A 15,437-nucleotide genomic window follows, 5' to 3' on the forward strand; every position below is an offset into this window, starting at 1 on the left:
GGCTCAAGTGATCTGCCAACGTAAGCATCCTAGGTACCTGGAGCTACAGGTGAGTGCCACCATGCCCGACTATATTTTTATTTTTATTTTTGTAGAGATGGGGGTCTCCCTACATTACCCAGGCTGGTCTTGAACTCCTGGCTTCATGCAATCCTCCTGCCTCTGCCTCCCAAAGATTATAGATATAAGCTACCACATTCAAACCTCATTTCATTTTTAATGGCACTTGAAGGTCGAGGTGAACATACATAAAACTAACATGTCCAAAATTTTAATTGTTTATTATTTTTTAATAGGTATTAGGGGCTACAACTGGATTATCCTTCCAAATGTTTTCTAGATTTTCCGAATTACATTAGTTCTAATTTCCATTAATTATGGGGTGTCACCCAGGCTGGAGTACAGTGGCGCAATCTCGGCTCACTGCAACCTCCGCCTCTGGGGTTCAAGCGATTCTCCTGCCTCAGCCTCCCAACTATCTGGGATTACAGGTGCCTGCCACCATGCCCGGCTAATTTTTCTAGTTTTAGTAGAGACAGGGTTTTGCCATGTTGGTCAGGCTAGTCTCAAACTCCTGACCTCCAGTGATCCGCCCTCCTCGGCCTCAGAAAGTGATGCAATTACAGGCGTGAACCACTGCGCTTGGCCAAAAATCTTATTTTAACAAGAATAGAGATGTGTTCAATTAGTCATTGTCTAGAAACTCTCCTTAGCAAGACCTTATCTCAAAAAATAAATGTTAATTTAAAAAAAAAAACTCTCCTTACCACATACATGGATACTTTCCTTATGTAATTTTAAGTCAATAAATTTTCAACACACAGGTTAGAAAATGGTGTCAGTTTCTCCTAACAATATAAAAATAGAAGCAAGCAAAATACATACTAACACATTTTACAGCAAAAAGAATAAGCTCCTTTGTAAAACTAAAACAGGAGAAATGAAGCTAAATATTTCCATGAGAAGATACAACTTTACCTGAGCCATCTGTTGAATGACTGAGTTAAAGTCTTCATTTCCCAACTTCGGGGTCCACGGAAATAACCCAGATACAGTCGAGTTATTAGAGGGCCTGTGGACATTTCCATTAGTAATGGAACCATCTGTGAACACTAACAAACCTTTCCTAGAAAAATCAAAGTTGGCTGAACAATCTGAGGGTATATGGTTGAGCTGTTGGATAGAAAAAAAAAGAATCATCAACAGAAATCTATAGAAAAATTGTTTCTATTTATTAAATATATTTTGACCATTACATGGATAATTTGCACATTAAATATATACATGGAAAAGAAATAAGGTAAAGATAGATCAAATCTGTGTATTCACAAGGCTAAAAATTTTTTAAATTTAGTATTACACAAAATGTTTAATAGCTTAAAATTTGTTCTTATTTCCTGCCTTCTACCACTACTCCACTACTCCAAGTTAATAGCATGTACACTGACATCTTATTACACTTCACATATACAGATACATCCAGTCACATAACAGTGTAAGGCACTAAACCTTTTTCCATTTATCTGTACATTTCCACGTGGGGAGCAATAAAAGATCCACAGGTAGTATATAACGATAATAACTGTACTTATTGAGTGCTTGCTATGAGTAAGTACTATACCAGCATGATTGCAGGTATTATCATTTAATTCTTACAACAATCTAATGAGATATCATTATCCCATTTTGTGAGCCTAAAAACCGAGGCACACAGGGGTTAAGTAACTTACTCAAGATTAGCAGTAAGTGAGTCATGGAGGCACTTAAACATTGATAGAAAGAGGAGAATCATGTAATTATGGTGGACATAATTTAAAATATCATTGGCTGATACAACTGCCAAAACAGTAGAATAAAGGTAACATTAAGAATAAATGTCAGTGGTGAAACCCCATCACTATCAAAAATAGAAAAATTAGCCGGGCATGGTGGTACACACTTGTAATTCCAAGGTACTTGGGAGGCTGAGGCAGGAGAATTGCTTGAATCCCGCAGGTGGAGGCTACAGTGAGCCGAGATTGCACCACTGCACTCAGCCTGGAGGACAGAGCAAGACTCTGTCTCAAAAAAAAAAACAGAATAAATGTTAGGCCGGGTGTGATGGCTCACACCTGTAATCCCAGCACTTTGGGAGATCAAGGTGGGAGGACTGCTTCAGGCCAGGAGTTCAAGACCAGCCTGGGCAACATAGTGAGACTCTCGTCTCAACAAAAAATACAAAAATTAGCTGGGCATGGTGTCACATGCCTGTAGGCCCAGCTACTTGGGAGGATGAAGTGGGAGGATTGCTTGAGCCCAGGAGGTTGAGGCTACAATGATCCATAATCACACCACTGTACTCTAGCCCAGGCAAATAATCTGCCTCAAAAAAAAAAAAAAAAAAAAGAATGAATGTCAATAAAACCTCAAAGAAAAAATAAAAAAACCCTGGCTACAGGGATTATACAGTCCAATGCATAAAGTATGACTGTGTACTTAACAACTCCAAACTATACAAATATAAAGAATTGTTATTAGGATAGGGTAGTTACAGCCACTCTTAGTCCAACAAGTGTGATAGATTTCTGCTGATCTTTGCCAATTTCAGTTGCTACCAACAGCATTCACTATTGTGATATTCTATGACCAAGAGAAATACAGAAAGCTAAACATCAATATAGGCAGTGCTAAAATTAGGGTATAAATTCTGGTCTAAAGAAAGCAATTCACAGAAAGACACATGTAGAGTTTAATCCTTAATTGGCTATAAACAAATCACTCACAAAATACTTAATGGGCAAGCATTTTAGTTTATCAGCAAAAACCATTTTTTCCCAAATTTTGTAAATTTTCACTTAACTGTGCTAAATTAGCTCCAATTATGTTTTAAATTCTGCCCAAATTTCATCTATGGTATAGCTACTATTCAAGTTCAGCTTCCAGAATAGGTGATTTAAAAGTAATTTGCCATCCCTGACCCCAAAACAAAGAATCCAAGAGGACAGTTAAAACAATTAATTTCTGGTTCGATCTCAGCACCAAAAAAAAAAAAAAAAAATCCCACAACTGCTAATTTGCACCCCTCTAAGAAGAGGTGATATGTGTCCCTTATTCAATAATGATGTATTAGAGCCTGAAGAATCCAGATAGTGTGGTAAATGAGAAGAAGAAACATAACTATATATTTAAATACCAGATATTCTGCTTCCAAGGAACTTCTAATCAGAATATGCATGAAAGACAACAAATATTTGACAATTAAGAGAAGTGTGACTATTGTGCTATAAGGGCATGATCACTTCTTGTTAGATAAAAGACTTCGGCCCGGCGAGGTGGCTCACGCCTATAATCCCAGCACTTTGGGAGGCTGAGGCAGGTGGATCACGAGGTCAGGAGATACAGACCATCCTGGCTAACACAGTGAAACCCCGTCTCTACTAAAAAAATAATAATAATAATACAAAAAAAAAAAAAGACTTCATAAAGAAAATACGCCTGGGCAAGGTGGCTCATGCCTATAATCCCAGCACTTTGGAAGGCTGAGGTAGGAGGACTGCTTGAGGCCAATAGTTTGAGACCAGCCTGGGCAACATAGGGAGACCCTGCCTCTATAAAATTTTTAAAAATTAGCCCAACTGTGGTGGCACACACCTATCCCAGCTACTCTGGAAGCTGAAGTGGGAACATTGCTTGAGCCTGGGAGGTCAAGGCTGCAGTGAGCTAGGATCACAGCACTGCACTCCCGCCTCAGTGACAGAGAGAAACCTTGCCTCAAAATAAAAAAATATATATTTAAGTTAAGCTCTATTTTATAGTTTTGAAGATGTTGAGAATTCTCAAAACATCTGACCTTTACATACTTAAATAAGTACAAAAACCATATTCTAAAACCAAACACAATTTTTTTTTTTTTTTTTTTGAGACAGGGTCTCAACTCTGCCATCCAGGCTGGAGTGCAGTGGCATGATCATAGCTCACTGCAACCTGGAACTCCTGGGCTCAGGCAATCCTCCTACCTCAGACTTCTGAGTTGCTGGGACTACCAGTACATGCCACCACATCTAGTTACCAAAGAAAAAATTGATTATTGACATTTCTAAATTATCTATGCCAATGCTACCTACAGGTTACAGGTTACAGGTCCCAATACAGTCTCTTTGCTGAACTGAGTCCTTAAAGATAATTTGTCTTTGTCTACCTCTTCTATCTTTCTTTGAAGGTTTGAATATATTAATATAATATATTAATGTAAAACTCTGATGGGTAACTTACTTGACCCTTCAGTTGCTTGATGGACTGCTGAAGTGTGAGTATCTGGTTGAAGAGAGGACTCTTTAGTGTCTCATAAAACATAGATAACTTCTCATTCTGCGACGTGTCACCCTTCTCCTGCAATTTCATTTTCAGGCGATCAAGTACCTGCAGGACCTGCAGTTTATCTTGGGTCAAGATGAATATGTAGAGTAATAGTTAAGTCCCATTTGAGATTCCATTTTTAAATCATTAATTTAATTATAGAACAATATATCCAGTATACCTGTAGCAGGATTTTCAGGCATTTTGAATTATTCTCTTCAATCACTCTTAAAGACACCTAAAGAAAAAATTTAACAATATAAAAGATGAATTTCAATTGTATATGGCTATAATCCTGTACAAAAATTAAGGAAAACCTCAAGAACATTCTTTATCAAGACTCCACTCAGTGAAATTCAAAATTATAACCACAATGAGGTGCCACTACACACCCACTAAGATAACTAAAATTTAAAAACAGACAACACTAAGTTTCAACGAGGCTGTGAAGTGCCTGGAACTATTGTACATTGCTAAGAGAAATGTAAAATATCACAACCACTTCAGAAAATTGGTAGTTTCTTATAAAGTTAAAAATACACTTACTATATGACCCAGCACTTCCACTCACAAATACTTACTCAGTATTCATGAAAATACATGCTCACAAAAACGCCTGTACATGAAAGTTTACAGCATTTTTATTTATAAAAACCCCAAAACTAGAAAAACCCAAGTGTCTAGTAACAGAAGAATAAACAAATGGTATATAATATTCAGAAATAAAAAGGAAAAATTACTGATACACACAACAAGGAGAAATCTCAAAAATGATATGTTGAAAAAAAGAAACCTTTAATCCATCTTGAATTGATTTTTGTATAAGGTGTAAGGAAGGGATCCAGTTTCAGCTTTCTACATGTGGCTAGCCAGTTTTCCCAGCACCATTTATTAAATAGGGAATCCTTTCCCCACTGCTTGTTTTTCTCAGGTTTGTCAAAGATCAGATAGTTGTAGATATGCGGCGTTATTTCTGAGAAAACCTAGGCATTACCATTCAGGACATAGGCACGGGCAAGGACTTCATGTCCAAAACACCAAAAGCAATGGCAACAAAAGCCAAAATTGACAAATGGGATCTCATTAAACTAAAGAGCTTCTGCACAGCAAAAGAAACTACCATCAGAGTGAACAGGCAACCTACAAAATGGGAGAAAATTTTCGCAACCTACTCATCTGACAAAGGGCTAATATCCAGAATCTACAATGAACTCAAACAAATTTACAAGAAAAAAACAAACAACCCCATCAAAAAGTGGGCAAAGGACATGAACACTTTTCAAAAAAAGACATTTATGCAGCCAAAAAACACATGAAGAAATGCTCATCATCACTGGCCATCAGAGAAATGCAAATCAAAACCACAATGAGATACCATCTCACACCAGTTAGAATGGCAATCATTCAAAAGTCAGGAAACAACAGGTGCTGGAGAGGATGTGGAGAAATAGGAACACTTTTACACTGTTGGTGGGACTGTAAACTAGTTCAACCATTGTGGAAGTCAGTGTGGCGATTCCTCAGGGATCTAGAACTAGAAATACCATTTGACCCAGCCATCCCATTACTGGGTATATACCCAAAGGACTATAAATCATGCTGCTATAAAGACACATGCACACGTATGTTTATTGCGGCATTATTCACAATAGCAAAGACTTGGAACCAACCCAAATGTCCAACAATGATAGACTGGATTAAGAAAATGTGGCACATATACACCATGGAATACTATGCAGCCATAAAAAATGGTGAGTTCATGTCCTTTGTAGGGACATGGATGAAATTGGAAATCATCATTCTCAGTAAACTATCGCAAGAACAAAAAACCAAACATTGCATATTCTCACTCATAGGTGGGAATTGAACAATGAGATCACATGGACACAGGAAGGTGAATATCACACTCTGGGGACTGTGGTGGGGTGGGGGGAGGGGGGAGGGATAGCATTGGGAGATATACCTAATGCTAGATGACGAGTTAGTGGGTGCAGTGCACCAGCATGGCACATGTATACATATGTAACTAACCTGCACAATGTGCACATGTACCCTAAAACTTAAATAAAATAAAAAGAAAAAAGAAACCTGACCCAAAAAAGGCACAAACCATACTGTATCATTACATTCATACGAAGTTCAAGTACTCACAAAACTAATCTACAATTATAGATTAATTTACCTGGGGCAGGGTGATAGGGAACTGACTATGACAGGCTTCAGAACATGCTACTCCCAAAATATGACACCTTGGCATTGTTGAATATTTTAAGTTGAAGGAATCTGAGAAACAGCAGGTGCAAAAAAGACTTCCCCTGAAGCAGATCATAGGATCCTCATGTGAGAGGTGTCCTCTCTATACCCAGAAGATAGCAGCATCTTAATCTCAAAAGACAGAGTGGCCGGGCGCATTGACTCATGCCTATAATCCCAGCACTTTGGGAGGCCGAGGCAGGAGGATCACTTCTGCCCCAGGGTTTGAGGCCAGCCTGGGCAACACAGTGAGATTCCATCTCTACAAAAAAAATTTAAAAATCAGCCACCCATGGTGGCACATACCCATAGTCCCAGCTACTCAGGAGGCTGAGGCAGGAGGATCACTTGAGCCCAAGAGGTTGAGGCTGCAGTGAGCTATGATCATGCCACTGCACTCCAGCCTCAGGAACAGAGTGAGACCCTGTCTCAAAAATAAAAAAAAAAAAAAATAGAGGAACACCCAGAGGAATACAAACAAACAGGCCTTGTTAAGTTTTTCCCTGTTTACCACTCTTAGCTCATATCCCTTTCTGTCCTATCACATTCCACAACTCTTCCTTCTTCATCAAACCTAATTTAAAAACACTCAGGTTTTACTGTTTCTTCGGGTCTTCATTTCCTTATGAAGGCTCCCATGTCACGTAAAACTTATATTAAACAAGTTTACATGTTTTTCTCTTGTTAATCTACCCTTTATTATAGGGGCCCCAACCGAAAACTTAGAAGGGTAGAAGCTATTTTCCCTCCCCTCCACTGGGAAGGCGTTCAAGGAAGCTTTTTTGGAGTGATGGACACATTGTGTCTTGAAGGGGGTACTGTTTACACAGATGTATATACTTATCAAAATTTATTGAACCAGGCCAGGAGCAGTGGCTCACTGTGATCCCAGTACTTTAGGAGGCCAAGGCAGAAGGATCACTTGAATCCAGGAGTTTGAGACCAGCCTGTGCAACAAAGTGAAACCTCATCTCTACAAAAACAAAAAAATTAGCTGGTGTGGTGGCTTGTACTTGTAATCCCAGCTACACTGGAGACTGAGGTGAGAGGATCGCTTGAGCCCAGGAGGTTGAGGTTACAGTGAGCCATGATCATGCCACTGCACTCCAGCCTGGGTGACAAAGGGAGACCCCATCTCAACAAAAAATAAAAGAAAAATTCCCAAGCTGTACAAATGATCTCAGACTCTTACTAGTCATCTACAGCTCGAAAGAAAACACCCAGGCTGGGCGCCACGGCTCACACCTGTAATCCCACACTTGGAGAGATCGAGGTGGGTGGATCACCTGAGGTCAGGAATTCGAGACCAGCCTGGCCAACACAGAGAAACCCCGTCTCTAACAAAAATACAAAAATTAGTCAGGCGTGGTGGCACTCACCCGTAATTCCAGCTATTCGGGAGGCTGAGGCAGGAGAATTGCTTGAACCTGGGAGGTGGAGGTTGCAGTGAGCTGAGATCACGCCACTGCACTCCAGCCTAGGCAATAAAGCCAGACTCTGTCTCAAAAAAAAAAAAAAAAAAAGAAAAAGAAAAAAGAAACCACTCAAAGTGGCATTCTCTATGGATAATGTTTTCTTAATTCCAGTGATTTGATGAAATTAATCTAAAATGTAACATAATTAAAAACTCAAAAGGCTAGCAAAACCCTTTGCTATGACCAAAATGAGACATTTCCAGTGATCATTTTTACTAGTGATACACACTTGTAATGAACCATCAAAGAAATACGAGTATTATACAATCAAAATTTTCTTACATCAACCTGGATATGGTGGCTGAATGACATCTTTATCTTCTAATTCAAGATCGTTAAGCAAAAAAGCATATTGAAAACCAATAACGGATGCCATTGGCATTGATAAAAGGTCTAAGTATTCCATCCACATGTTCACTGGATTCGATGGGAATACCAAAAGAAGTGCTGAATAGAGCATCAAAAAAACACTTCTGATGTGCTCAGCATCTCAACTGTACAACTCTTACAACTACCCAGTGACAGGTAACTGTGAATAACAAAAGGGCAGTCATGACAGCACTGTACTCTCATATAGCAGCATACAGCCCAACAGGATTGACAAGAGCGGCCTGCTGGTCATTAACACATCAACCTCTCTAAATCGAAGAATGCAAACTAAAACAATAAGATGACATTTTTTTACTGCCAAATCTCAACTGACATTTATTGATTTATTAGAGATTAATAATAGTTTATACTCCAAATGTCATGAAAAAATAGGTGGAAATAAAAATTTGCACAATGTATACTGATACTGCTAAGTTGTCCTAAGAGTGTACAATTTTTACTTCTGAGTGTCACTCTGAAAGAAATACTGGCAAAGGGGGACAAAGATGTGTGTGCAAGGGTATTTACCATATTTTTAATAGCAAAACTCCTGGAAAAAGTAAATTATCAAAAGCAATCAGCCCGGGCGCTGTGGCTCACGCCAGTAATCCCGCCACTTTGGGAGGCCAAGGTAGGCGGATCACTTGAGGTCAGGAGCTCGAGACCAGCCTGAACAACATGGTGAAACCTTGTGTACTAAAAACACAAAAATGTGCTGGGCATGGTGGCAGATGCCTATAATCCCAGCTACTTGGGAGGCTGAGGCAAGAGAATCACTTGAACCCAGGAGGTGGAGGTTTCAGTGAGCCGGGATCGTGCCACTGCACTCCAGCCTGGGTGACAAAGCGAGACTTTGTCTCAAAAAAAAAAAAAGGCAATTAAAATGATGAAATAGGTCTGAATGTACTGAAAAGGTGATGAGGGGGAAAGTGTTAACAGCAAGCCTGTAGCTCACTCCTTCAGCCGCAGGGGTGTCCAATCTTTTGGCTTCCTTGGGCCACACTGGAAGAGGAGGATTGTTTGGGCCACACATAAGATACACTAACACTAATGATAGCTGATGAGCTTTAAAAAAAATTGCAAAAAAATCTCATAATGTTTTAAGAAAGTTTATGAATTTGTGTCAGGCTGCATTCAAAGCTGTCCTGTGTTGGACAAGCTTGGGGGATTCCCTGCATGATAGCTGACTTCCTAGCAAACATGATAAAGGTTTGTAATAGATAAGAAATGGTCTCTTATTTTAAAATATCAGGATATATCTGGTCTCCCTTAATTGCCTTCTGTAAATAATCTGAGAATTTATGGATGTCTGGGGCATGGCTAGCTGGAAAACAGGAGATAATCACAGGCATTTTCTATTTGTGTAACTAGAGATTCCCCTTGGCAGGTTCAGTGGCTTTGGAGGCTGAGGCCAGAGGGTTGCTTGAGCCCAGGAGTTCGAGGCTATAGTGAGCTATGATTATGCCACTGTACTCCAGCCTGTGAGACACTGACTCTTTAAAAAACAACAACAACAAAAACTAGAGATTCCCACAACAGAAAAGGCTTTCTTTAGGAAAAATATTTCTTAATCCAAAGCAAAAACTTGTGTCCCAAGGTTGAATTTTACTTCTGTAAACAAATTAAGAACTACAGTAGGGCCGGGCATGGTGGCTCATGTCTGTAATCCCAGCACTTTGGGAGGTCAAGGTGGGCGGATCACTTGAGATCAGGAGTTCCAGACTAGCTGGCCAACTTGGTCAAGCCCTGTCTCTACTAAAAATACAAAAATTAGCTGGGCGTGGTGGCAGGTGCCTGATATCCCAGCTATTCGGGAGGCTGAGGCAGGAGAATCGCTTGAACCCAGCAGGCGGAGGTTGCAGCGAGCCAAGATCATGCCACTGCACTCCAGCCTGGGTGACAAGAGCAAAACTTCATCTCAAGAAAAAACAAACAAAAAAAACTACGGTAAGTTTATCATAAATACATGTAGAAGTGACTTCATATCAGTCATATGTAACTATTTTCAGTATGTTGATAATATATCCCAATGTAGAAGAAAGTGAAATTCTTTGGAAGCTGTGCCTGCTGGCTGGGGGCTCCTCCAAGAAGGAATGCTCATCTGTGTCTGCGGCTTCTGCCTGTAACCTCTGAATCATGAGTAAGGTTTGGAGTTGGGTAAGATTTCACATTCAGATGAAGATGCTTTGACAATCCAACCCTTTGCATTAACACAGAGAAGTTAATCCAATATGCACAACTGAATGAGGAAAACAGAGTTTCAGAATGAGTGCATTATTTTCACATGTTTGTAAGAAAAAAAAAAAATGTGTGTGTGTAGGTTTCTAGAAGAGTTAAGCCAAGCATGCTGGCATGTGCCTGTAATCCCAGCTACTCAGGAGGCTGAGGTGGGAGGATCACTTGAGCCCAGGAGTTCAACATCAGCATGGTCAACACAGCTAGACATACATATCAAAAAAAAGAGATTTAGAAAGATAGTCAATGTAGTAATAGTGACTACTACTAGAAAGTAGACGTGAGGATGGAGAGATTTAAAAATTAAACTTTTCATTTTACAACTTTAAATGCTGCAGGTATTAATTTTATAATTTAAAAACTAGGGAGCCAGGCATAGTGGCTCATGCCTCTAAACCTAGCACTTCAGGAGACCAAGGCAGGTGGGTTGCTTGAGCCCAGGAGTCTGAAACCAGCCTGGGTAACATGGCAAAGCCCTGTATCTACATAAAACACAAAAATTAGCTGGGTGTGATGGTGCACGCCTGTAGTCCCAGCTACTCAGAGGGCTAAGGTGGTAGGCTCACCTGGGTTCAGGAAGGTTGAGGCTGCAGTGAGCCGAGATAGCACCACTGCACTCCAGCCTGGGTGACAGCATGAGACCCTGTCTCAAAAAACAAAAATAAAAATAATGAAAAATAGGGCCCAATGCAGTGGCTCACACCTGTAATGCCAGCATTTTAGGAAGCCAAGGTTCAAGAATTGCTTGAGCCCAGGAGTTCAAGACCAGCCTGGACAACATAGTGAGACCCAGTCTCTACAAAAAATTTTAAAAATTAGCCAGGCCTGTTAACACACACCTGTGTCCCAGCTACTCAGGAGGCTAAGGTGGGAGAATCGCTTGAGCCCAGAAGATCGAGGTTGCAGTGAACCATGATTGCACTACTGCACCCCAGTCTGGCAACAGAGCAAGATCAAAAAAAAAAAAAAAAGTAAAAGTGACAAAAAAACGATGGCTATGACAGTCTACAAGCTACACAGTGGGATAATTATACTATAAGGCATACACACACAATAGCAGAGCAAAGGTATGTACCACGTGTTAAGAGAAATCATAAAGAGTGACTAATCCTACCTAAAAAGTTTAGGAATACTGGAATGAGAACACAACAGAAAACTCATTGTAAATTTAAAAAACAGGCCAGGCATGGTGGTTCATGCCTATAATCCCAGCACTTTGGGAGGCAGGTAGATCACAAGGTCAGGAGTTCAAGACCAGCCTGGCCAATATGATGAAACCTCATTTCTACTAAAAATATAAAAAATTATCCAGGCGTGGTGGCACACGCCTGTTGTCCCAGTTACTTGGAAGGCTAAGGAGAGAGAATCACTTGAACCCGGGAGGTAGAGGTTGCAGTGAGCCAAGATCATGCCACTGCACTCCAGCCTGGGCAACAGAAACAGATTCTGTCTCCAAAAACCAAAAAAAAAAAAAAAAAAAGTGTCCTGGTTTGAGCAATATATAAGGCTACCCTAGGTTAGTGGTTCTCAAACTTTAGCATGCATCAGAATCACCTGTAGGGCTTGTTAAAACACAAATTGCAGAGTCCCACTGTCAGAGTTACTGATTCAGTAGGTCTGAGGTGGGCCCTGAAAATCTGCATTTCTAGCAAGTTCTCCTGTAACCCTGTGATGCTCCTAGACCAGACACCACAACTGAAGAACCACTGCATACAGGTGCAAAAGTGCGTGACTTTCTGTGAAAACAATAACTAGCTTTTAATAACCTAATATAAGATCTCCAGAAGTAGCAGAAAGGGGAAAAAAGACCACTGTTACTCCAGGTATAGACTGCAAACTGATGCTTGGCCCATAAAGGCACAAGTATAGAAATTGGGAATGAACATTTAGAAACTTTTCTGCAATATGGCAGAGTAAAATGTCTTACATTTAGTAATAAAAAACTTGGTGGCCAGGTGCGGCGGCTCACGCCTGCAATCCCAGCAGTTTGGAAGGCCGAGGTGGGTGGATCACCTGAGGTCAGGAGTTTGAGACCAACATGGAGAAACCCCGTCTCTACTAAAAATACAAAAATTAGCTTGGTGTGGTGGCAGGTGCCTGTAATCCCAGCTACTTGGGAGGCTGAGGCAGGAGAATCGCTTGAACCCAGGAGGCAGAGATTGCGGTGAGCCGAGATCACGCCACTGCGCTCCAGCATGGGCAACAGAAACTCCGTCTAAAAAAAAATAAAAAGACACGTGGCCTTATTTTGTATGTCTTTTTAAAATTTCATTTTTTCTAATAACGTATTTTACAAAAGTATCAGTTCTTGAAAGATTATAGAGTGGGGAGCCTGATCTTTCACCACTGATAGTTTGAGAAGCTCTGATTTAGATAGACTAATTTGAAAGGGTCCTTGTAAACAATGCTAAGCAGACTGGTCTTTATCCTGTTAGCAACAGGAAATAATTAAAGGCTTTTAAGTAGGGAAGTACTGAGTCCAGATTTCTATTTTTAAAATGTAATTCTGATAATAGTATAGATTAGTGGTCTTCAAACTTTTTAACACACACATTCCCATAAGTAAAAATGTGTTGGCCATGTATCTCAATTTATTTTTAAATAATTATAAACATATACTACTATACTAACATGTTTTAAAACATACATAAAATAGAAACTTTATGAGGGTAAGGTAAAAATGGTTAAGTTTTATTGTCATCTTCCTAAACTTTTTTTTTTTTTTTTTTTGAGACGGAGTCTTGCTCTGTCGCCCAGGCTGGAGTGCAGTGGCGCCATCTCGGCTCACTGCAAGCTCTACCTCCAGGGTTCACGCCATTCTCCTGCCTCAGCCTCCCGAGTAGCTGGGACTACAGGCGCCCGCCACTACGTCCGACTAATTTTTTTTGTATTTTTAGTAGAGACGGGGTTTCACCATCTCAGTCAGGCTGGTCTTGAACTCCTGACCTCGTGACCAACCCGCCTCGGCCTCCCAAAGTGTAATTCCCCAAAGGGATTACAGGCGTGAGCCACTGCGCCCTGCCCATCTTCCTAACCTGTTAATGGATCATCTTGCACATTTTGGAGACCATACTGGAGTATCCCTTGGTAAGGATTAAGGGTAGAAATTGGTTGGCCGTCTACCTCTCTTATTTTATTCTATTTTTTTAGAAACAGGGTCTCATTATGTTGCCCAGGCTGTATTTGAACTCCTGGGCTCAAGAGATCTTCCCGCTTCAGCCTCTTGAGTCGCTGGGACTACAGGTGCTCATCATGAAACTCAGGTCTCTGACTCATAATTAGTAAGGTTAAACTATGTCCACAAAGCAGGCCTGGAAAATTACAATTCCATGGTGAAAAGAAATGTCCAGAGAAGAAGATTAAAGCTTTATGAGTATGTAAGGCCAGGCACGTTGGCTCATGCCTGTAATTCCAGGACTTTGAAAGGCCCAAGTGGGAGGATTGCTTGAGCCCAGGAGTTTGAGACCAGCCTGGGCAACATAGCAGAACCATGTAGCTACAAAAAAAAAAAAAAACAAAAACATGCAAAAAATTAGCCAGGCGTGGTGGCAAAGCTGTAGTTCCAGTTGCTTGGGAGGCTGAGGTGGGAGAATTACCCAAGCCCAGGAAATTGAGGGTGCAGTTAGCTATGACAAAAAAGAGTATATGACAAAAAAAGGAAGAAACACAAGTAACTCTACAACTCACTATCCATCAAACAGCATTCAGGCTAAATGGAACCTATGTCTCACTCAGGGTATGGTCATAGGAAATCTTTGGTCATTCAAATTTACCTGTTTAGTTAAGAAACCAACAGGGCTTATGGAGGGGGATTTCAACTTTGTTGAAACACGGTAAAACTGAGTCTAACTTGTCATAGATAGGCTACCTACAATTGGTCACAGCTAGAAATTAAGATGCCACATTGTACTACTGTCCTCATAGTTGGACAGCCTCCAGAGAATGAGAACTTTATTATGCTTGGGAGCTTCCACTCCATCATTGATCAAGAGAGTTTCTGCCATGAATTTTTCATATCTGGTTCACTGTAGAATGTGATTGAAGGAAATTATTATAATATTGTGGCTTTTTAAAACCCAAGGCCTAGGCCAACGCCAATTAATGGAGTATTTGAAGAGAGATAGAAATTTAATTTTAAATTAAATTATATTTTATATTTATTTGATTTATTATATTTTTATTAAACTCGATCTGATTAAGATAAAAAACTTAATAAATAAAATATATAGGCTGGGCACGGTGGCTCATGCCTGTAATCTCAGTACTTTGGGAGGCCAAGGCAGGTGGATCACCTGAGGTCAGGAGTTCGAGACCAGCCTGGCCAACATGGTGAAACCCCATCTCTACTAAAAATACAAAAATCAGCTTGGCGTGGTGATGCACACCTGTAATCCCAGCTACTCGGGAGGCTGAGGCAGGAGAATCGCTTGAACCCGGGAGGCAGAGGTTGCAGTGAGCCAAGATCGCGCCACTGCACTCCAGCCTGGTGACAGAGCGAGACTCTGTCTCAAAATAAAATAAAATAAAATAAAATATATATAATAGAATCAAGAATTTAGGCAAAGTAAGGATTCTGAGAAACACTTTTTGAGCTCCCAGTACCTCACAAGAATGTAATTCCCCACTGATTTACTAAGACATATGATATATCTAACCTGAAATTTGGGGAGAAAATGATCACTTGCAATATCTTTGGGAAAGAACAGGTGTTCAGCCTCTAACTGCACATGTGAATTGGGCAGGTCACAATTAGACCACACATAACTCCCC

General features: G+C 40.3%; 1 protein-coding gene across 8 annotated transcripts in view; it reads right to left on the bottom strand.

Annotated features, from left to right (window-relative positions):
- The window catches only part of PATJ (PATJ crumbs cell polarity complex component), a 415,136-nt gene that overhangs the window by 388,794 nt on the left and 10,905 nt on the right, over nucleotides 1-15,437 (bottom strand). For 7 of the 8 annotated variants that reach the window (XM_063698171.1, XM_055362138.2, XM_031012337.3 and 4 more), the window contains exons 2-4: nucleotides 4,517-4,573; nucleotides 4,252-4,418; nucleotides 979-1,173 (exon numbers count right to left, since the gene is read on the bottom strand). In XM_063698171.1, coding sequence (XP_063554241.1) covers nucleotides 979-1,173; nucleotides 4,252-4,418; nucleotides 4,517-4,538 — 384 coding nt within the window. In that variant the 5' untranslated portion in view covers nucleotides 4,539-4,573. Of the gene's footprint in view, nucleotides 1-978; nucleotides 1,174-4,251; nucleotides 4,419-4,516; nucleotides 4,574-12,594; nucleotides 12,883-15,437 lie in introns of all 8 variants that reach the window. The other variant, XM_055362067.2, reaches the window with a different exon arrangement.

Source organism: Gorilla gorilla, chromosome 1, assembly GCF_029281585.2.
Source record: "Gorilla gorilla gorilla isolate KB3781 chromosome 1, NHGRI_mGorGor1-v2.1_pri, whole genome shotgun sequence".
NCBI lineage: Eukaryota > Metazoa > Chordata > Mammalia > Primates > Hominidae > Gorilla > Gorilla gorilla.